This window comes from Leuciscus leuciscus (genome assembly GCF_965113295.1).
Source record: "Leuciscus leuciscus genome assembly, chromosome: 18".
Lineage (NCBI taxonomy): Eukaryota > Metazoa > Chordata > Actinopteri > Cypriniformes > Leuciscidae > Leuciscus > Leuciscus leuciscus.
Genome location: NC_138742.1, coordinates 10754493 through 10776394, shown reverse-complemented (window position 1 = coordinate 10776394; position 21902 = coordinate 10754493). Strand labels below are relative to the sequence as shown.

At 38.0% G+C, this 21902-nt stretch overlaps 1 protein-coding gene across 3 annotated transcripts in view; it reads left to right on the top strand.

Annotated features, from left to right (window-relative positions):
* The window catches only part of LOC309481317 (inactive dipeptidyl peptidase 10), a 57711-nt gene extending 36255 nt beyond the window's left edge, over positions 1–21456 (top strand). For all 3 annotated transcript variants that reach the window (XM_082146195.1, XM_082146194.1, XM_082146196.1), the window contains 16 exons: positions 66–163; positions 6091–6214; positions 7531–7575; positions 7772–7876; positions 9473–9564; positions 10165–10212; positions 11951–12069; positions 12150–12197; positions 14089–14187; positions 14631–14697; positions 16158–16352; positions 16645–16699; positions 17200–17299; positions 17547–17605; positions 18597–18669; positions 18755–21456. In XM_082146195.1, coding sequence (XP_082002321.1) covers positions 66–163; positions 6091–6214; positions 7531–7575; positions 7772–7876; positions 9473–9564; positions 10165–10212; positions 11951–12069; positions 12150–12197; positions 14089–14187; positions 14631–14697; positions 16158–16352; positions 16645–16699; positions 17200–17299; positions 17547–17605; positions 18597–18669; positions 18755–18978 — 1551 coding nt within the window. In that variant the 3' untranslated portion in view covers positions 18979–21456. The remainder of the gene's footprint in view (positions 1–65; positions 164–6090; positions 6215–7530; positions 7576–7771; positions 7877–9472; positions 9565–10164; positions 10213–11950; positions 12070–12149; positions 12198–14088; positions 14188–14630; positions 14698–16157; positions 16353–16644; positions 16700–17199; positions 17300–17546; positions 17606–18596; positions 18670–18754) is intronic.
* The last annotated feature ends 446 nt before the right edge of the window (positions 21457–21902 follow it).

The following is a 21902-nucleotide window of genomic DNA, read 5'->3' as shown; positions in this document are numbered from 1 at the left end:
TATTTGCAGACTGCAAGAGCATTTTGTCTTTAATTTGATAATGTTAAAAGTATTGCTCTGTACAGGCAGGTTCCAGAATCCCATCAGCCAGTCTGTTTGTGGTGAATTTATACGGTCCAGCTCACACGTTAGAGATGATTCCTCCAGACTCCCAGAACAGCAGGTGAAGTTTATCTTTCATTAACATGTGTCCGTAATTGCGAACATGCAACATATGCAGTGCACATGCTGTGGATACAGAGCTGTTAATTTTTAATATCCTTTTAAACATATGCCAAAATGTATCTTGACTGTCTATTTATTAAACTAAATCTTTTATGCATGATGTTAAAAACATTGCAAGTGTTGCTTAGGCACCAAACACATTTAAGAAGTTCTTCATGATATGCAAATAATTTGTATGATGCTAAAATGAAGTTAACTCTCCAAATGTGAATGTTTTTTAATGGGTGAACATTATGATCAATTGTTCTCCACACTGTGCATACTGCCAGAATAAGACTTGAAAATGGATGTAGTGTTATAAAGATGAAGTTTTTAGTATTTTATTCAAAGTAATTCCTTCATTATTAACACTTTTATTACCATTTTAAATGCATTATGCATATGCAAACCAAAGAAAACGGGGTTGTTGCCCTGTGGCAACATTGTGCATTGGATTATTAAGAGTGGTTTGATGTTACTCACTGAAGATTTTATTATATTTGCAGTGATAACTTCTTGTCTTTAGTAAGTTACTTTTTTATGAATATTTTTTGTTGTTTACCCCAACCCCTATAGTCCAAAAAGCACAGCCTGTATCATCCTAGGTTTGTCGGTGTGAGCTTTCCACATTTAGATTGTGGAATTATTGGCCATTCCTCAGAGAAAATATGCTCCTGCTCTGCCAGATTAGATGGAGAATGGCAGTGGACAGCAATTTCAGGTCTTACTGCTGATCTTCAATTGGATTCAAGCCTTGGCTCGGGCTGTGCCGCTCCAGAATACCAACCTTCTGTATTTAAGCCATTCTTCATTTTTCGTTTTTGCTGTGTGCTTTGAGTCTTTGTCCTGCTGGAAAATGAATCCTCACTCTAAACGTATAGCTTTCATGCTGATTTTTGTTCTTGATGGCAGTCAGCTTTCTAAAAATCATTCGCTGAGTGTGATTCAATTAAACCTTTATTTTACAAGGTTAGTCCCTTGAGATTAAAGTCAAGTCAAGTCAAGTCAAGTTTATTTGTATAGCGCTTTTCACAATACAGATTGTATCAAAGCAGCTTCACAGTATTAAATTAAAATAATACAACAAAGTTTGTTTCAAGTGGAATTTATTGATTGATAAAATTAAATTAAATATCCCCAAAATATCCCCAACTGAGCAAGCCAAAGGCAACAGTGGCAAGGAACCGAAAAACTCCATCAAGTGACCTAATGGTGTCCTAAAACTCCATCAGGTGACCTAATGGAGAAAAAAAAAACCTTGGGAGAACCCAGGCTCAGTCGGGGGCCAGTTCTCCTCTGGCATTTATGAGCTAGAGGCCGGATTGTAGTTTGAACTGTAGGATTATATGAATGCCTGGCTGAAGATATGCGACTTTAATCTAGTTTTAAACTGGGAGAGCGAGTCTGGCTAAAGTCTCATTTTGCTTGAGAGACCTGGCCAAAATTACAACAACTAGATGTACCGCATCGCGGTACAAAATATGACCGCCGCTCAGGCCTGCACTGGCTTTCCACAAAAATAAATGGCCCCCGGGGACCAAACGAAATTTTTCCGTAGAAGTCTAGTGGGGCTACATGCCCACCAAATTTCATGTTCCCCGGTGTTTCGGTGTCCCTGGTATCGTTGACGAAAAATTTACGGGGGCCCCAGCGCAGGGGGGGGAAGTGGCCCCCGGGGACCAAACGAAATTTTTCCGTAAAAGTCTAGTAGACCAACATACCATAAAAATTTCTTCATCCTCGGTGCCACGGTTCAGGTAGTTATTTAGGAAAAACTGCATTTTTGGGGGTTTGGGGGGGCCCAGCGCGGGGGGGGAGTGGCCCCCGGGGACCAAACGAAATTTTTCCGTAGAAGTGTAGTGGGGCTACATGCCCACCAAATTTCATGTTCCCCGGTGCTTCGGTGTCCCTGGTATCGTTGACGAAAAATTTACGGGGGCCCCAGCGCGGGGAGGGGGGAGTGGCCCCCGGGGACCAAACGAAATTTTTCCGTAAAAGTCTAGTAGACGAACATACCATAAAAATTTCTTCATCCTCGGTGCCACGGTTCAGGTAGTTATTTGGGAAAAACTGAATTTTTTTGGGTTTGGGGGGGCCCAGCGCGGGGGGGGAGTGGCCCCCGGGGACCAAACGAAATTTTTCCGTAGAAGTCTAGTGGGGCTACATGCCCACCAAATTTCATGTTCCCCGGTGCTTCGGTGTCCCTGGTATCGTTGACGAAAAATTTACGGGGGCCCCAGCGCGGGGGGGGAAGTGGCCCCGGGGACCAAACGAAATTTTTCCGTAAAAGTCTAGTAGACCAACATACCATAAAAATGTCTTCATCCTCGGTGCCACGGTTCAGGTAGTTATTTAGGAAAAACTGCATTTTTTTGGGTTTGGAGGGGCCCAGCGCGGGGGGGGAGTGGCCCCCGGGGACCAAACGAAATTTTTCCTTAGAAGTCTAGTGGGGCTACATGCCCACCAAATTTCATGTTCCCCGGTGTTTCGGTGTCCCTGGTATGGTTGACGAAAAATTTACGGGGGCCCCAGCGCGGGGGGGGGAAGTGGCCCCCGGGGACCAAATTAAATTTTTCCGTAAAAGTCTAGTAGACCAACATACCACAAAAATGTCTTCATCCTCGGTGCCACGGTTCAGGTAGTTATTTAGGAAAAACTGCATTTTTTTGGGTTTGGGGGGGCCCAGCGCGGGGGGGGAGTGGCCCCCGAGGACCAAACGAAATTTTTCCTTAGAAGTCTAGTGGGGCTACATGCCCACCAAATTTCATGTTCCCCGGTGTTTCGGTGTCCCTGGTATCGTTGACGAAAAATTTACGGGGGCCCCAGCGCGGGGGGGGAAGTGGCCCCCGCGGACCAAACGAAATTTTTCCGTAAAAGTCTAGTAGACCAACATACCATAAAAATTTCTTCATCCTCGGTGCCACGGTTCAGGTAGTTATTTAGGAAAAACTGAATTTTTTTGGGTTTGGGGGGGCCCAGCGCGGGGGGGGAGTGGCCCCCGGGGACCAAACGAAATTTTTCCTTAGAAGTCTAGTGGGGCTACATGCCCACCAAATTTCATGTTCCCCGGTGTTTCGGTGTCCCTGGTATCGTTGACGAAAAATTTAAGGGGGCCCCAGCGCGGGGGGGGGGGGAAGTGGCCCCCGGGGACCAAACGAAATTTTTCCGTAAAAGTCTAGTAGACCAACATACCATAAAAATTTCTTCATCCTCGGTGCCACGGTTCAGGTAGTTATTTAGGAAAAACTGCATTTTTTTGGGTTTGGGGGGGCCCAGCGCGGGGGTGGAGTGGCCCCCGGGGACCAAACGAAATTTTTCCTTAGAAGTCTAGTGGGGCTACATGCCCACCAAATTTCATGTTCCCCGGTGTTTCGGTGTTTCGGTGTCCCTGGTATCGTTGACGAAAAATTTACGGGGGCCCCAGCACGGGGGGGGAAGTGGCCCCCGCGGACCAAACGAAATTTTTCCGTAAAAGTCTAGTAGACCAACATACCATAAAAATGTCTTCATCCTCGGTGCCACGGTTCAGGTAGTTATTTAGGAAAAACTGCATTTTTTTGGGTTTGGGGGGGCCCAGCGCGGGGGGGGGAGTGGCCCCCGGGGACCAAACGAAATTTTTCCTTAGAAGTCTAGTGGGGCTACATGCCCACCAAATTTCATGTTCCCCGGTGTTTCGGTGTCCCTGGTATCGTTGACGAAAAATTTAAGGGGGCCCCAGCGCGGGGGGGGAGTGGCCCCCGGGGACCAAACGAAATTTTTCCTTAGAAGTCTAGTGGGGCTACATGCCCACCAAATTTCATGTTCCCCGGTGCTTCGGTGTCCCTGGTATCGTTGACGAAAAATTCAGTAAGGTGACGAAAAAAAAAAAAAAAAAAAACTTTGACAATCCCTATATGACCGGCTAGCTACGCTAGCGGCGGTCATAATAAACATCACAATATGTTAACAAACATAAAGCAATGCTCTAATATTGCTTGTGGTGTTCCTCATTTGCCAGTTACTTTGGATAAAAGCATCTGCTAGATGATAAACTGTAAATATGACAAGAAAACAGGTTAAAAAAGATTTTAGCCAACTAAACTGGGGAAATGTACTAGCTAAACATAAAAAAACTGACACGGAGCAACATTACTGATGAAAAAGGCTTGGAATTGTGTTATAAAACCATTTAGAATATATAGTCTTCTTGACTCAAAATTGATTATAATAGACTGTTTCAATAAAGTTTGATTTTGCAGAGGTGTAAAGCCTAGGGTTCAGAAAGTAAATATCCTGCCATATGTTTATTCCACCCATGAAAGTTTTTTTCTCCAATCTGTCACCTGATGGAGTTTTGGTTCCTTGCCACTGTTGCCTTGGCTTTTGGCTTGCTTAGTTGGGGACTTTTAATATTCAACAATATTATTGATCTACCCTACTTAGGGTGGACGATGACGCAATTTTCTTCTAGAAACAAACTTTGTTGTATTATTTTCATGTTATCACTGTGAAGCTGCTTTGATACAAAGCGTTATATAAATAAAGGTGACTTGACTTGACATTAAGATTAATAAATGCTGTAAAAGTACTGTTCAAGAACTGTTAGTTCAATTTAATTTCCACAACTACATTTTTAGAATCAAAGTCGTATCTGTTAACATTAGTTAATGCACTAACTAATGTTAACCCCTTAACTGTCACCGTCCCGTATACGGGACGCCTACGTTTACGTCACTATATTACAATTAAATCCTAATTTAATCATGACAAATTATATATCGTTGGAATGGTCTAAGACTCCTTAACAGATATTTCAGCACTGTTTTTTGTTACAATTTATGCAGGAACAGTAAAAGATGAATTTATGACAAGAGTGCACCTCAAAAAATCTACATCATAACAGGAGTTCTGGCGTTTGTCACAAAAAGTCGACGCACACACTTTTAATAATTGAAACTTTGGTTTTCATGCTAAAAGTTCATAATAAAACATTTAATCTAGTATTTGTCAATAAAAAAATATAAAATAATATTATCTTCTAAAAAGTATAATATATATATTATCCTCTAAAATATTATATTATATTTTTTTATCGCCTTTTTTTATTACATTACATATTTTAGTAGTTATCATAAATTAGGTATCATTTGAAAGCTTACGATCTCAGAATTCATCCTGTGAAAACTGTTTTGAAATTGGACATTGTGTTACCATAGAAACGGTACTCTAAATTATTTGATCAGGCTCCTCCCCTTTTGGGCATCATTATGTTTCATAATTTATGATAAAAATATTTTCTAATCTTGACAAAACACATATTGTCAGAAAGGTCTGAGTCTCAAGGTTCCATATTTTGTGACAGAAGTGATATTTGGACAGAAATTTATTCATTTGTTATGTTAGAATGCATACAGTTAAATTCAATGGAATTCAATGACACCCGGTGGCTATTTTTGGTAATACGCCTAAACAAAATCTCATGGGAACTTCAATTTTTGTGATATCAACTTCACATTTGGAACACAACTTGGTTAGATATATGGCTTTGATTTTATAGTAATTTTTTTGTAAAACATATTTTGTAAAATATATGTTTTATATAAAAGAAAAATATGAAAAAAATTATATTTGATTTAATGTAAATTTAAACTTCCATAACTTTTTCATACTTTAATTTTTTGAAGTGCTTTCACTTCAGCAATAATCTGCTATTTTTTCCCTTTAAAACAAGACCAAACTTAGGTCTATACTCCAAAGCATTCTTGAATTACAACCATTTAAGCTTGAATAGTGCATTTTAATGTACATTCTCAAAAAGGGGGGTGACAGTTAAATGAGACCTTATTTTAAAGCGTTACCGAAATAATGAATAAAGTGGTGATTCTGAATCTCTCTCTCTTTCTCTAGAGATAGCTACATCTCTATGGTGAGCTGGATAAGCAGCACCCGTCTGACTGTGCGCTGGTTGAACCGTGTCCAGAACCAGTCCGTGCTGTGTGTGTGTGAGGCCACGACAGGAGCCTGCTCAGAGGTGAGGGGTTTCCAGCTCATCCACTGCTCCCCACTGGGTATCTTTACTCTTAAAGGATCCATCGATCTGGCTCTCACTCTTTATTCTGCTCAGAACATACAGAGAATCGCTTGCTTCTCTTCTGCCAGCTCAGCTTAATTTCCTTCTGGAGGCGTGAAAGACTAACTCAGCTTTACTTTTAAGCCTGAATTTTAATGCGCAGCCTGTCTTAATGCCTAAAGGTCATTCCCTTTTTATGTCCGAGTGATTGAATGCATGCGCACGGGAGTGTCTGACAGGGATGTGCAGTTCTTGTTTGATTTCTACACCCTGTGTGTTGATAAATCTGTCAACAGAGTTTTATAATTGGAGGCATTGGGAGCTGTGTTGAAATACATAACAGAGTTTGGCACGGGAAGTAAAACTCCCATTCATTTTCTCCATAGAGAAATTGATTTTTAACAATAATGTTTATAAACATCTCAAGACCATGAGCTCTGAGGTTGTTGAGCGGTGATCGAAGATTTTTGGACAAGCCACAATTCTTTTATTACGTGATTTTAGCTTAAATTAATCTCCATGCAAACTACTTAATATTCAAATGTATACAAATATTTAAGCAATCAAATCTTATAAATAAACATTGTTATAGTATTACATACAAAAAATGATATATGCCATTCTTTAATGAACAGAAAGTTCAAAAGGACAGCATTTATATGAAATATTAATATCTTTTGTAACATTGTAAATGGTTTTGCTGTCACTTTTGATCAAATGAATGCACCCTTGCTTGAATGAAAGTATTAATTTATTTTCTTTTAAAAACTAAATGAAAATTTGACTGAACCCAAACTTTTGAATGATAGTGTAAAAATGTCAATGATAGTGTATTTTCCCATTCATTTTATATAGAGATTTTAAAAATTCATGAAAACAAGTCATACTCCACTACATGTCCCTTTAGGGTAAACAGTTAATCTGTTTTAAGATTAACTTTAAGTGTTAGATAACAGCAATCTAAATGTAAAAAGAGGAAATTATTATGTACCATAATTCATAAATAAAGTAAAAATTTAGAACAGCCTAATGGAATTGATGTGGAACTCTAGTTGTTGCAGACAGCACATCTAAACTGCAGATAAAAATGAAACATGCACTTCCTAAATGTGATGCCAATGAGAATGATGGATTGCCTGAAACTCTGCGTTAGCGGTGGAGTTTGTTATGATGTACTACTCTCCCTGGCAGGCAGAAGAGAACAAATGATTTAAAAAACATATTTTACTTCTAATATATAACATGTCTAATCCTTTTAAAACATCTTTAATCTTTAGAAGCACCAAATGGTGATGGACTTTTGGCACAACAACCAGCGGCAGGTATGTTCAGCCTCTCTCTCTCTCTCTCTCTCTCTCTCTCTCTCTCTCTCTCTCTCTCTCTCTCTCAGTTCTCAGATTCTGTTCTTTGGTTCCTAAAAGCTGCATCCACCTTGGCAAGAAATGAATTGCATCAAAATGGTGTTGTCTCTCGTTGATCTGTTGGAGGAATGCATATTGATGGTGGCTTGTCCTACAGGAGGAGCCATTGTTCACGGCAGATGGTTCCCTGTTTTACCTCATTCTGCCTGCCAAGCAAGGGGCCCGTGGGGAGTTCCTCCACATCGCCAGTCTCCCCGCTCAGGTCTGTGGGTGGAATAATTTCGTACTCATGCTATGCACAGTGAAATTAGATGCACTTATAAACTTCGTGATTAGAAACCTGAAGTACCATACGTGTATGTGACTTTTTATTGCAAGTGGGGGCGATGTTGAACCCCTGTGTATTGTCTTTCTCTCATTTTAACTGTTAGACTTTCATTTGAATAAATAGTTATGTTAATTTAGATTTTAGTTTTTTGAATTTTTGAAGTCATTTACAAATTTATATCACGAGTTACATACACCAATCTGCTCTTATATTCCTATATAAAAACATTACATATATTAATATATATCTATCTTCCTTTATCTTCCCGTCCACTGCTTTCCATTATTCCTCGCCTTCTCTTTAAACCTAATATAAGTTTTATCTATACATATACTGATGAGCCAAAACATTATGACCAGTCACAGGTGATCCAAATTCTGTTGATCATCTTCTAACAAGGCCACATATTAAGGTCTGGGTAGATTGGATTGGACGCAAACAATCAGTTCTTGTAATCAACGTGGTGGATGCAGAAGAAATGGGCAGGAATCAAGATCTGAGGGACTTGGACAAAAGCCAAATTGTTATGGCAAGGCGACTGGGTCAGAGTATCTCTGAAACAGTAAGGCTTGCGAGTTTCTCACGGTCAGTGGTGAGAATTTACCAACAGTGGTCCGAGGAAAGACAAACCACAAGCTGGCTACTGGGTGTTGGACGCCCAAGGCTAACTGATGCACTAGGGCAACGAAAGCCAGCCTGTCTAGTCCGAGCCAACATAAGGTCTACTGTGGCACAAGTCACTCAAAATTTTAATGATGGTTATGGGAGGAATGTCACAACACACAGTGCATTGCACTCTGCTGCATATGTGGCTCCTTAGAGTAGTAGTAGCTTATAGTGCCTATGATGACCCCTGTCCACTGCCGAAAGCGCCTACAATGGGCACGTGAGCGTCGGAACTGGACCATGGAAGGTCGCCTGGTCCGTCTTAGTTCTAGTCCTGTTTTCTTTTACATCACGTGGATGACAATGGTGTTTCCTGGTGGAAATGGCCACTTTCAGCTGGATAATGCACTCTGCACACATTATTCGGGAATGATTTGAGGAACACAATGAAGAGCAGAAGATGTTGCCCTGGCCTCCAAATTACCCAGATCTCAAACCAATTGAGCATCTGTGGATGTGCTGGACCAACAAGTTCGATCCACGGTGGCTCCACCTCATATCCTACAGGACTTGAAGGATCTGCTGCTAATGTCTTGATGTCAGATCCCACAGGACACCTTCAGGGGTCTTGTAGAGTTCATGCCTTGACCACTCAGCGCTGTTTTGGCAGCACGTGGAGGACCAACAGCATATTAGGCAGGTGTTTTGGCTCAGTGGTGTATATAAAATCTGAAATTAAATAAATAAGTGAACATATACAGTACATTATTATATACATTTTTTTCTGTCATTTTCTTTAGATTGGATATTTCACATTGTCTAATGTTTCCTCATCTTCCTGTCCACTTGCTTTCCATTACAACCCGCCTTCTCTTTAGACCTCATATAAGCTTTATCTATCTCTTTCTCTTTCTTTTTCTTCAGGCTTCCACTCCTTCTGTATCTCCTCGCTTTCTAACGTCAGGGAACTGGGATGTAACCTCGCTGTGCGCGCTCGATGAGGAGAACGATAAAATGTATGACAGATCGAATTTTATGAGCAAACCATTTTGACTCAAAAGCCTCAAGACTGTGTCGTAAAGCATCTCATAGTCAACCAAACTACCTAATACGAGTAATTATAGCATTATTTACTCCTAGCAATCCAATTTATCCCACTGAATCAGCATAGATGGCACTTAATTAAAATGAATACAGTAATTGAATGCTGAATTGACTGTAATGACTCTGTCATTTTCTCACGCCGTTGTTCTCTAATTGCGGCCGCATAAAACAAACCCTCTTGAATAACCATCCCAGAAGTGATAGCTTTTTCAGAAAAAAAAAGACTTTTTTATCTTTTCAATGCATGAATATTTATAAATAGTCAGATCTATAGCTCAAATCAAAGTTTAGGCCCGTAAATCAATGACTTACAATTAATCTGGTACTGACAGAAATGAATGCATGTCACAGTCTTCCCTACTTTGCATGTGTAACAGATACAATCCTACTTAGCATGCAGCTGAAATAAGGCAGTATGTGGAAGTAGACTCTATTATTAAAGGATAAATGACTGACTACATAGTAACTCTAAAAACCTTTTCAGATTTCCTTAATGTGTTTTTCCCCTGTAGCTATTTTCTGAGCACGGAGGAGTCGCAGCAGAGTAGACACTTATACAGGTGGGTTCTGTCCCGAACGATATGTCTTTTAAGCTGTAATTGAGTATTTTATCATCACTGTCTAGGAATTCTGCACCTCTCATGCTGTGCTGCGCATTTGCATCTAAATCAGTCTGACAGCATTTGCACACCCTGTTGTGTTGTGAGATATTTAATTTCCTCAATAGGTTTGTGGGTTTTGGACGTCCTTATCATCATTACATGTTGATATTCTTTATGCGCATTGACGGTCCAGTTTCTCAGTGTGAATGTTCATCGATGGCTTGTGCTGTAATCAATTAAATCCTTCCAGTTTACATCGAAACGTATCTGAGATGCGTTTTCGGGGACATTCGTGAAAACCCAATAGTTTTTTTTTTTTACCCCTAGTGAGCTCCAGGCAAGAAGCCCAGCTAATTCGTTTAACAGAAACGGCAGCTTAGAGAGCTAGAGCAAGAGGCAGAGAGAGATAGAGAAGGTTGAAAAGGAGACGGGCAGAGGGGGAGGTGCTGAACCTCACAAAGATTTAAACGGTGTTCTCTAACCTTTGATTAATGCTTTGAGCCTCTCACTTGCTCTCCGTGGGCCACAATTTCTCATAGATTTTTTATTGCGACCATCCGAGCAATATATGGCGAAAGTGCAAAGGTCCAGCATTGGGCTCAAGCAAGTGGATAATTGAAAACTAGCTCAGCGTGTGTGTTTCACATACTGGAAGTTCTAGGGATAGTTAAGCCAAACATGTACATTATCGTTCAAAAGTCTTTAAGTTAAAAAAAAAAAATATATATATTTTTTATCAAGGATGCATTCAATTTATCAAAAAGGGACAGTAAAGACAAAAAAGTTTAGTGTTCATTTTATGCTTCATGAATTTGGCAATCCTGGTCAATATATGCTTTCATTTTATGGAAAAGAGCAGCATGAATATCATTAACTCTTGTGCTCTGTTGAAAATCCTTTACCTAATTTGGTGTTCCCAGTCAAAAATACTGGCCTTTTTAAATGTCCCATTATGCTATTTTATTATCAAATATTCTTGTTTTCTTTCAATTAGAACCGGTTTTGTATTCTTTTTGGAACTGATTGATCGTAGGCCTTATTCACCTCAAAAAAACAGAGGTGCATAAGCTCAGATCAGTGAGGCCTCAATCAGTTCCAAAAAACGAAATGCAAAACCTTTCCTAATTGAAAGAAAACAAGCTGATGAAAAGATTGTATCCATTTTTTGGCAATAGCATAGCATAACAAAATATTTAAGTATTATTTGTAGGTCGTAATTTTTAACCAGTAACACCACAAGTGTAGGGAAGAAGGCAGGGAAAACATGCTTAAAAATGATAAAATAATTTTTGAGAAGTTGATATACCCTGTGTGAGCAAATTCAGTATGTTTTTGTCCAATGTGTTAAAAATGACTAGCATTTTTGGGAAAAAATTAAATCCACAACCAGAGGGTTAAAAATGTTTCATTTTGTTTCACAGAAGAAGGTCAGACAGGTTTATAAAGACATGAGGTGGAGTAAATTATGACAGTGTTCATTTTTGTACTGAAGAATACTGTGATTGTTATCGATGGCAGTAGCGGCTCCTGCCTGTAAATTTAGGTAGGGCAGATTCTGGGCCTGGCGCTAGTTTATGATAAACATTTTGTAAGTTGTATATTCTAATCGCTGTACAAACGCAGAACACTTTTAGCAGAGGTTGATGGCATAAAGATGATGGGTTGTAAAATAATGAAATGCATGCTTGTTGACTAGTGTGGAGCTTGGAGGAGTGTTTCATCGCCAGTGTCTGACATGCAACCTGTTTGAGCGATGCAGCTTCTTCAAAGCGGACTTCAGCCACAATCAGACATACTTTACCCTCTATTGCTTGGGTAAGGTCACTGACTCTCTCAAACACACATTTAGGTGGATGAATAAAGATGCACGTCTCATCTCTGTCATAATTTTACAGGCCCAGGTGTCCCAAAGGTGACCATTCACAGCACAAGTGATCCATCCAGTGAGTAGAATTAATACTTTCCTCATTACAAGCTGTTTTTTAGTCAGCCATGTGTGGCTGTGGGAAAGAAAGATATTGGTTACTAATAAAATTGTGTCAAAAAAGTAGACAAATATTTTTTATAAATGCACCCTGGTGAACATTTTTCTGCTTCTAAGGCAAGTATTACAATTATTGTTGTTCATACTTAGTTGAGTTAGGATAGGAACTCAAATAAACCCACAATCCTACGTAAAAAATGTGTCTGCGTAATTCATCTAGGATGTTTTTTTACTATGAACATGAATGTTAAATTAAATTGTACTTGACTTCGAATTAAAATGATGTCATTAATTACACACCCTCATGTCGTTCCAAACCTGTACTATTTTTGTTCATCTTAGGAACACATCCCTCCATAGACAGCTGACGCAACTACTACTTTTGATGCTTAAAAAAGTTTATAAAGAGATCGTAAATCTAATCCATATGAATTAAGCGGTTTAGTCCAAATTTTATGGAGAGACTCGATCACTATATATGATGGAACAGATTGAATTTAGGCTTTTATTTACATATAAACATTCATCAACTCACACATCAGTTGTGGTAGATGGAAGCTCAAGCATGTTTTTTGAGCTTCCACAAGGACCAATGAGGTTCATTCTTGTGTTACGCAGCAGTTTTGAGCTTCCACAAGGACCAATGACGTTCATTCTTGTGTTACACAGCAGTTTTGAGCTTCCACAAGGACCAATGAGGTTCATTCTTGTGTTACGCAGCAGTTTTGAGCTTCCACAAGGACCAATGACGTTCATTCTTGTGTTACGCAGCAGTTTTGAGCTTCCACAAGGACCAATGAGGTTCTTTCATGTGTTACGCAGCAGTTTTGCGCTTCCACAAGGACCAATGAGGTTCTTTCATGTGTTACGCAGCAGTTTTGAGCTTCCACAAGGACCAATGAGGTTCATTCTCATGTTACGCAGCATGTTTGAGCTTCCGCAAGAACCAATGAGGTTCATTCTCATGTTACGCAGCATGTTTGAGCTTCCGCAAGAACCAATGAGGTTCATTCTCGTGTTACGCAGCACGTTTCAGCCTCAGCAAGAACCAATGAGTACCAATGAGGGTAAAATACTAAATTGAATGTGTTCATAGTATAAAGTAATCAAATCTCTTCAGAAAATTTCAGAAAATAAACCGCTCAATTTATATGGATTCGTTTTACGATCTCTTTATTAACTTTTTGAAGCATCAAAGTGGTGGTTGTGTAGCTGTCAATGGAGGGACAGAAAGCTCTCAGATTTCATCAAAAAAAAATCTTCATTGTGTTTCAAAAATGAACGCCTCCCTAAGCCTCCAAAGGAAGCACATTTTTTGTTGCACCTAATGACACGTTATGTCAATATATAGGTTATTATCAATAAATAAACCTAAATGCTTATACGAAGAAACCTTTCTAATTTGCTCATTGTCGATCATGATAGGTGAGTGGTTGCCCACTAAATGAAATTATTTCTGAAGGATCATGTGACACTGAAGACTGGAGTAATGATGCTGAAAATTCAGCTTTGCCATCACAGGATTTCAAAATATATTAAAATAGAAAACAGTCTAGAATACCTTGGTGACCACAAAGCAACACCCAAGCATCCACTCACATTTGCTTTAGAAAATTATTCTTTCAAGAAAATAGATTGTATTAGTATGAAAGCACCCCACTGAGTATTTTAAGAGTTTGTTGTAGTGAGAGAGTTCACTAAAACATCTAAAAGTGCTGCATAATATCTTTTAAATTTTATTATCTGGCTTCATCCTTTATTTCATAGTCTTAACATTTAAATACTCCATGGTGGTTGATCGTTCTGGTTTAATGCCAAAAATATATTAAGTCTATGTGCTGCATTTCCAGGTTACATGCTGGTGGAAGACAACAGCCTCCTCGCTATGTCTCTTGAAACCAAGAGGCTCTCTGAGACAGTTTTCCAGACGCTATCTTCCGACAACAGCGGTAAAAAGATTTCTTAAGTAACTGATTACATTCCTCCTTTTAGCATAAATTGATCTCAACCTTTTACAAAGCCAACTAGATTTAAGAATCAATCAGGTAATTGTTCCGGTTTTGCTAATTGGATCCTCACAGCGGTACCTGCCTTTAGGGGAAGCCCATCGTGGCTTCTTTGCGTGTGTGTTTTTGCTTGTATGATGGGGTTTGCACATGTGCACATCTCTGTATATAAATTGCACATGCTTTTTGCATCAGGTCCCCCGACTGTATTTGTTTGTGCATGTGTGTGTGTGTGTTACTGAGAGTCTGTTAAAACCAACATGCTCATGGGAGCTCATTTGCCAGTGGTTGGAATATTGATGAGCCGGTACCAAGACTTCCTTGCAGTATGGTACAGTAGAAACGGCCGTTTGTTCTGTTTTAACTGCCTTTGCTAATAATTACAGACCTAGATCTGAAGATGTCCCTGCCCCCTGGGTACGAGGGAAACCTGCACCCTCTCCTTATTATCATGTAAGTGTCTCCCAGCATTTCACTAGCACCTGTATGATATTGTTAGTAAGGCTGCTTTATATTGTATGGAAGCCCATCTCTGCTTTAGAGTAAAAAGAAAGACAGGTTATTATGAGATAAAATTTTAAATAAAAAAGTCGCATTATGAGATATAAAAGGTCACACTGTTTGCAGTTGGTAAGATTTTTTTTGTTTTTTTTTCCTGCTCACCAAGGCTGCATTAATTTGATCACAAATACAGTAAAAACAACAATAGTGTGAAATAATATTACAATTTAATATAACTGATTCTATTTGAATATGTTTTATTTAAAATTTAATGTATTCCTGTGATAGCTAAAGCTGAATTTTCAGCATCATTACTCCAGTCTTCAGTGTCACATGATCCTTCAGAAATCATTCTATGATGATCTGCTGCTCGAGAAACATTTATTATCAATGCTGAAAACAGCTGTGCTGCTTGAAGGGATAGTAGCATCATTTACTCACCCCTATGTTGTTCCAAACTTCTTTCCTCTGTTGAACACAAAATAAGATATTTTGAAGAATGTTGGTAACCAAACAGTTGACGGTAGCCAAACATTTTTTTTTTTTTTTACTTGATTTAATTTGAGACAAAAAGTAATAAACATGACAAATAAATTTGCTGTTTCTAAAAAAAAGAATTTTTTAGATGTGTGAGATATGAAGTCACAGTTACAACTTCTACGAGAAGTTAAGTCGTAGAAACCTTTCTTGTTTGTTTATTCTGAGGTACAAACGTCCATAGTAATTACATTTATTAAACATTCAGTTTTTTTCAAATGCATAATAATCATAATTAAGCTCCTCTTAATGAAACATTTGCATACTGAATTGCATTTGGTCTTTCTGGCATATATGAAACTTAAATTATACATCCCACAATGCAATGCACTCGACTTGACCTTCCATTTCTAGTGTGATGGATAAACCAAAAATAATGTATGCTGTTTAATAAAAAAATAATATTAGTTAAAATTGCAACATTAGAAGGTAATGTGACAAGAATGTAGCATGCTTCTACTTAAAACGTTCATGCTGAGCTAATGCTTAATGTTTTAATAACTATTTTTTAAATAGTAAGCAGTGTATACTCTATACTGTAGCATATACTACTAAGTAATAATAAGCCAGTGTTGCATTCAGAAAACAAGATACGTGCTGAGTGTCTTGACAGTGACAAAGCAGCTCTAATTTTTAGCATATAACTTCTTTTGCTGCCTTGCAAGCAGCTATATCTCCTTTTGGAAATGCAAATCTAGTTAAGACTCTCCCTTGCCGTAGTTGGTTAGGCTACATGATTTATGAATGCTGCGTTATTAATAAGCAATATGCACATGCTTGATTGAGATGCAAGAAGTGTGTGCTAATGTCTTTTTAATCTACAATGTGACATTGTGTCAACACCTCCATCCATCCATTGGTCTCTGCACCTCTAGTGACAGTGTTCCTGGCAGGGAGTCGGTAACAGAGGAGTTCACCCTGGGCTGGCCAGAGGTTTTGTCCAGCCTGCATGGAGTGGCGCTGGCCTGGATCGACAGCAAAAGCCGGGCCTCGCAGGGACAGAAAAGCAGCATCCTGGACCCTCGTAAACTGGGCTCCCTCCGCTTTAAAGACAAGCTAGGAGTCGTGGAGTGAGTCATTCTCTCTTATCAGTTATTAAGAATAATACCTGTAATAGAAAAGTCATTTTGCACATTACGCCACAAAATATCTGATTAGGAAAAGCTTTATGCTCTAAAGCAGACGCTGGGTTTTCTTCCATATTTTGTTGAACGCTTGCTTGCCTAATTTAATTGAACCTACTTTTTGCTCAAGGCGATGTGTATGTCTCAGCATAGTTATTAATACATTGGCTGCTTTTAAAAGACCAGCCATTTATCATAACTGCTAAATAGCACCTAAAATGTGCATGTTTCATAACAGATGGTTAATGCAGCTGCCATACATTGATGGGAGAAGAATTGCTGTTTATGGAAAGGTAAAATATATGTTGTGAAATTTTAGAATGCAAGCTCTAACATCTTATTGGAGGAGCATTTGAATAAATAGCTGATTTTTGCATGTTGGCAACAGTAAACAGCCTACAGTTAGGCTAATGAGCTATATATCACCTTAGCAATGTATTAAAAACACTCAGAACACCTTAGCAACTGCATAGCAATGCCCTGGCAAACACCCCTGACATTCAACACCCAAGAAAATTGGTGTTTAAAAAACACAGATAAACTTTACAGCATTACATTGATTCTTATTTTTTTTGGTGGTTAATGGGGTTTCGATGTTGCATAACTTCAAATAGCAGCACTTAAAAGTGGTCAACCCAATCTAAAGGCCTCTCAAGGCCTATTGCTTTAATACACATCTTCTAAGCAAATGAATCCCTTTGTAGACTTGCATCATATTCTCACTTAGGATATGTACTTTGATTTCAGTCTTCAGTTGCAGAGCTCTGACATCAGCCTTCATTTGTCCTCACAGGGATTCGGTGGCTATTTAGGTTTAAAGATGTTGACTGCAACCGATCAGATGTTCAAATGTGCCGCTGTCATGGCTCCCATCACAGACTTCAAGCTCTATAGTGAGTTCCAGATCCATACACTAGCAAAAACTGCACTATGGAAGAACAGTATTTCTAGACATTCTTTGAAGTGCCTTGGAGTACTTCAAAATACCATGGTATGTGATATGGTAATCATTCAGTCCCATGGTATATATCAAAGTGTCCTGGTACTACTTTTTTACATTTGATAAATGGTATAATCTGTAGTGTACTGCAGTTTAATTTCAGATTTATGGGTGAAAATAATTTCAACCTGGTTTTTCAGGTGCTGCCTTCTCAGAGAGATATCTAGGCCTTCCAACTAAAGAGGAGCACTCATACATGGTGGGCTTTTTGCATCAATAACTTTTTCATTCATTATCAAGCATTATGTTATAGACGCTTATTTGTGCCACAGAGTAAAAAATAAAAAAGGTAAAATAAGACACGTTGCATTGTGACAAAGTTACAGTTACAAGAAACAAAGTCTCATTGTGACAGTTACAGTTACAAGAAAAAAATACACAATTGTAACATCCAAAGTTACAGTTATGGAAAACAAAGTCACAGTTGTGAGATTTAAAGTAAAATTGTGACAAATTGTAGCTACATTGTGACACTAAGTTACATTGTTACATTATAAAGCCACAATTGTGAGATTTAAGGTCACATTGTCGGGTAATTGAGAGCAAAAACAAAATCACAATTGTGATATTTCAAGACATGTTATATTGTGACAAAGTTAGTTACAAGAAACAGTCACAATTGTGAGATATGAAGTTGTGGCATATAGTGTTACATTGTGACAGTTACAGTTAAGAGAAACAAAGTCATATTTGTGAGATTTAAAGTCTTTAAAGTATCAGTTATGAGAATCAGTCACATTGTAACAGTTACGAGAAACAAAGTCACAATTGTGATATACAGTATAAAGTTACATTGTGACAAAGTAACAGTTACGAGAAACTGTCACATTTGTGAGATATAAAGTCACATTGTGACAAAGTTACAGTTACGAGAAACAGTCACATTTGTGAGATATAAAGTCACATTGTGACACAAAGATACACTTATGAGAAACAATCACAATTGTGAAATTTAGTCACATATGTTACAGTTACATAAACAGTCAACATTTTTAGATTTAAAGTCACATTGTGACATAAAGTTAGTTATTTATACCCAAAATTGGATATAAAGTCACATTTGTAGTCACAAAACTACAATTACCTTTTTATATAGTGATTGAGATACCAATATAACATATACTAACTAAACTTCTGCCACTGTATTCACTGACCTAACAAAGTCACACGTTTCTGTTGTGTCTTTGCAGACTGCGTCTTTGTTGGACAACATCAATACGCTAAAAGACGAAAACTTCCTCCTCATACATGGGACAGCAGATGGTTAGCTTACATAATAATGAAATTTAAAATCAGATACATCATTTGTGGATTTTAAGTAATATTCTACTTGTTTGTGTGTGTTTAGCGCGGGTACATTTCCAACACAGCGCCGAGTTGTTGAGTCGTCTGGTGAAGGTAGAGGCCAACTACACCCTTCAGCTGTACCCAGATGAAGGCCACACCTTGAGAGAAGAGCGGAGCACTCAACACCTGCACCGCACCCTCCTTCAGTACCTCCACAACTGCCTCAAATACGACCCCTTCCTCATCACGGAGGAGGAAGAGGAGGAGGACGAGGAGGAAGAGTGATCTCGTCCACCGTGTCCTCTCTCGGTCCTCAAAGGTGCCCATTATGGTGACTAACTTCAGGTTGCATTATTTCACCAAAGGAAAAGAGAGCAAAATGGAGATCAAGAGGACCAAATCCACCAGCTATTCACCACAAACTCAACTTTGGGAAGCTTTTATTTTTGTTCAGACTACAACCGTAAATGTCTCTTGTGTGTCCAGGAAGATGAAACACAACTGGTCTGGTTTATACAGTTTTCAAGTAAATCACACACAGTATAATGCCTAAGGACAATCAACATCTTTAGTCAGTTTATGTATGAAATGGGTAAAAGATGCTGCATACATAGGCATGTTGATTAGCCTTGATGTTGTAGCGACACCTTGTGGTGAGAGAGAACTAATGGTTTGTCCAGCATGGATAGTGAAGTTGGAAATACTGTACCAGTAGTCAACAGATACAGTATTGTAACACTATTAAAAGTCATTTTGTTAACTGAAAGCTAAAGTTAAGCTATAGCTGAAATCAATACAATATGAATATTAGAACTTAAAACGAAAATTAGAAATGTTGTCTTGGCAACTAAAATGTAAATAGTTAAAATAAATTAAAGCTAGATAGATATATTTAAAAATGACAAAATTACTAAAACGTAAACTAAAATTAAAGCTGAACATATAAAAATAAAACCAAATATTAAATACTATAATATATTAAGAATACTAAAATAACACTGAACTGATATGTTTTTTTCATTATGGACTATGCTAATATCTATAAAAGAAGAGTGGATGATAATGCTGATAGGTACTACAATAATGACTGCAAATGAGATTGCTGACATGAAATTATTGCCCGTTTTAAACAATATTTATTTCAAATTCACAAAAAAATCCGAAGTAGTTTCCAATTCATTGACCAAACCGAACATCTGTTAATCAGCCAAACAGACATTGTTATTGGCTGTAAATGGCCAGTGTTTTGGTCTAGCCTATACTGTGGAAGATTTGATAAAATGTACACTGCAACATGTTATTTGAACCTGGTTCTTTATATGCATGACAAATCGGCTGCATGGTGCTGTATACTCTGACTATTCATAATATCTGTGCCAAACTCAATAGAAATTGATGATAAAAATGTAGAAATTGCATACAGTGTGCTAAACCAAAGCGCACGATGTGCACAGACAGCGAGTTTTAAACATCTCCAAAGCATTGCGGTATGAGTACACAGGCTGTCCTTGCTGTACAAAATCAATGAATCACACTGCATGCTGCTGTTTACAGAAGCCTCATAAGCTCTCCAGCATACATCATATCTCTTCATAAACGTCAAGCCCTGCTGTGTGCAATTTCACACCGAGAGTAACTATATTTTAGCTGGCAAGCAAACACAATTTCCGTTGCCATTGTCATGCATATGCAGATTTTATGTTTACAGATCAAATGTGCCAAATACTCTGTGACCAAACCTTTTGGTACTGACTTATGTTACAGTTTTGAATGTGGCAATTTGTGCATTTAGTTAAAAAAAATTTAAAAATTGTGTGCAGCATTTCATTAATTTATATTTGTGACAAAAATGTCCTGTGGTGGTACCATGGTAAAGTTATTGGTTGGTAAAAACAGAGTACTTTTATATACACCATGGTACTAAATTATGTAAAACAAAAGCATGTATTTGCATTATATGCTTTTATATACACTACCGTTCGGATCTTTGGGGTCAGTAAGATATTATTAAAGAAATTAATACTTTTATTCAACAAGGATGCATCTGTTTCAAATAAATTTGTTTCTTTTGAACTTTCTTTATTCATCAAAGAATTATGATTTTTTTTAAATCATGGTTTCCACAAAAAATAAATAAATAAAAAATACTGTTTTCAACATCAATAATAAGAAATGTTCCTTGCGCAGCAAATCAGCATATTACACTTTTTTTTTCTTTCAAAAACATTAAAAAATCTTACAGACCCCAAACTTTTGAATAGTAGTCTTTATCAATATATGCAGGTTTGAGAATCCAGAAGTTCACCAGCTCATAACACAGTGACATCATATTTTTTAAAACACCATCAACTAATGATGATAATGATTATGAGAAAACAGTTTGGCAAAAAAAAAAAAAAAAACTGTTTTAAGTATTTTAAAGTTTCTAGTCATAGAACACAAGATCTCAGTCGTCCCACCAGTCTTCAACCTTCTCATTCACCAATCAAAAAAATATTTTATTAAACCTATTTTTTGTGACCTTCATGTATTGCTGAAATGTATATGTAGAAATCTTGTAAGTTATGTGTGTTGACATTGTGATGCAACTAAGCAAGTTACATATCTCAGAATGTTCTGTTGTGTTGTAGGTCCAAGAAAATCCTTCCAACCAGAGCAATGACAATGTTACAGGCAGCATGAAGTCTGAAATGAACGTCCTTGAGCTTCTGTATCTATATATTTGTATCTAATGACCCTTTTCCAATAAAGTCTGAAATCTTTGTGTAGATGCAGTTTCAAGTCATTGCAGGACGATGCCCATATCAAAGCAGCCAAAGGAATGTTATTCACACCAGACTAGCTGATATTGATATAATTCAAACCTTTATTGAATATTGTTCATTTTAAAGGCATTTAATTTTGGAGATACGTTCTCTATTTGTGTAGGTCAAGGTGCCCTTACAGTTACAAAATTAACAAAGAAACTGTTAAAAAAAAACCACATGACTACACTTGACTTTACATGAGCATATCTGTCATTCTATTTCTAGACAGGCAGTTTAAAGAACAACCTACAGCTGAACGTATACGTCTGAATAATTTATAGCCGTTCTGTCTTTGAGCCAATCAAATGAAAAAGCGATGTGACTTGTCGCCAATCAAAAACATCTCTCTCCTTTTCAACCAATCAGAACGTGTCTCGCCGTTCCAAACCTCACCAGGCCCTG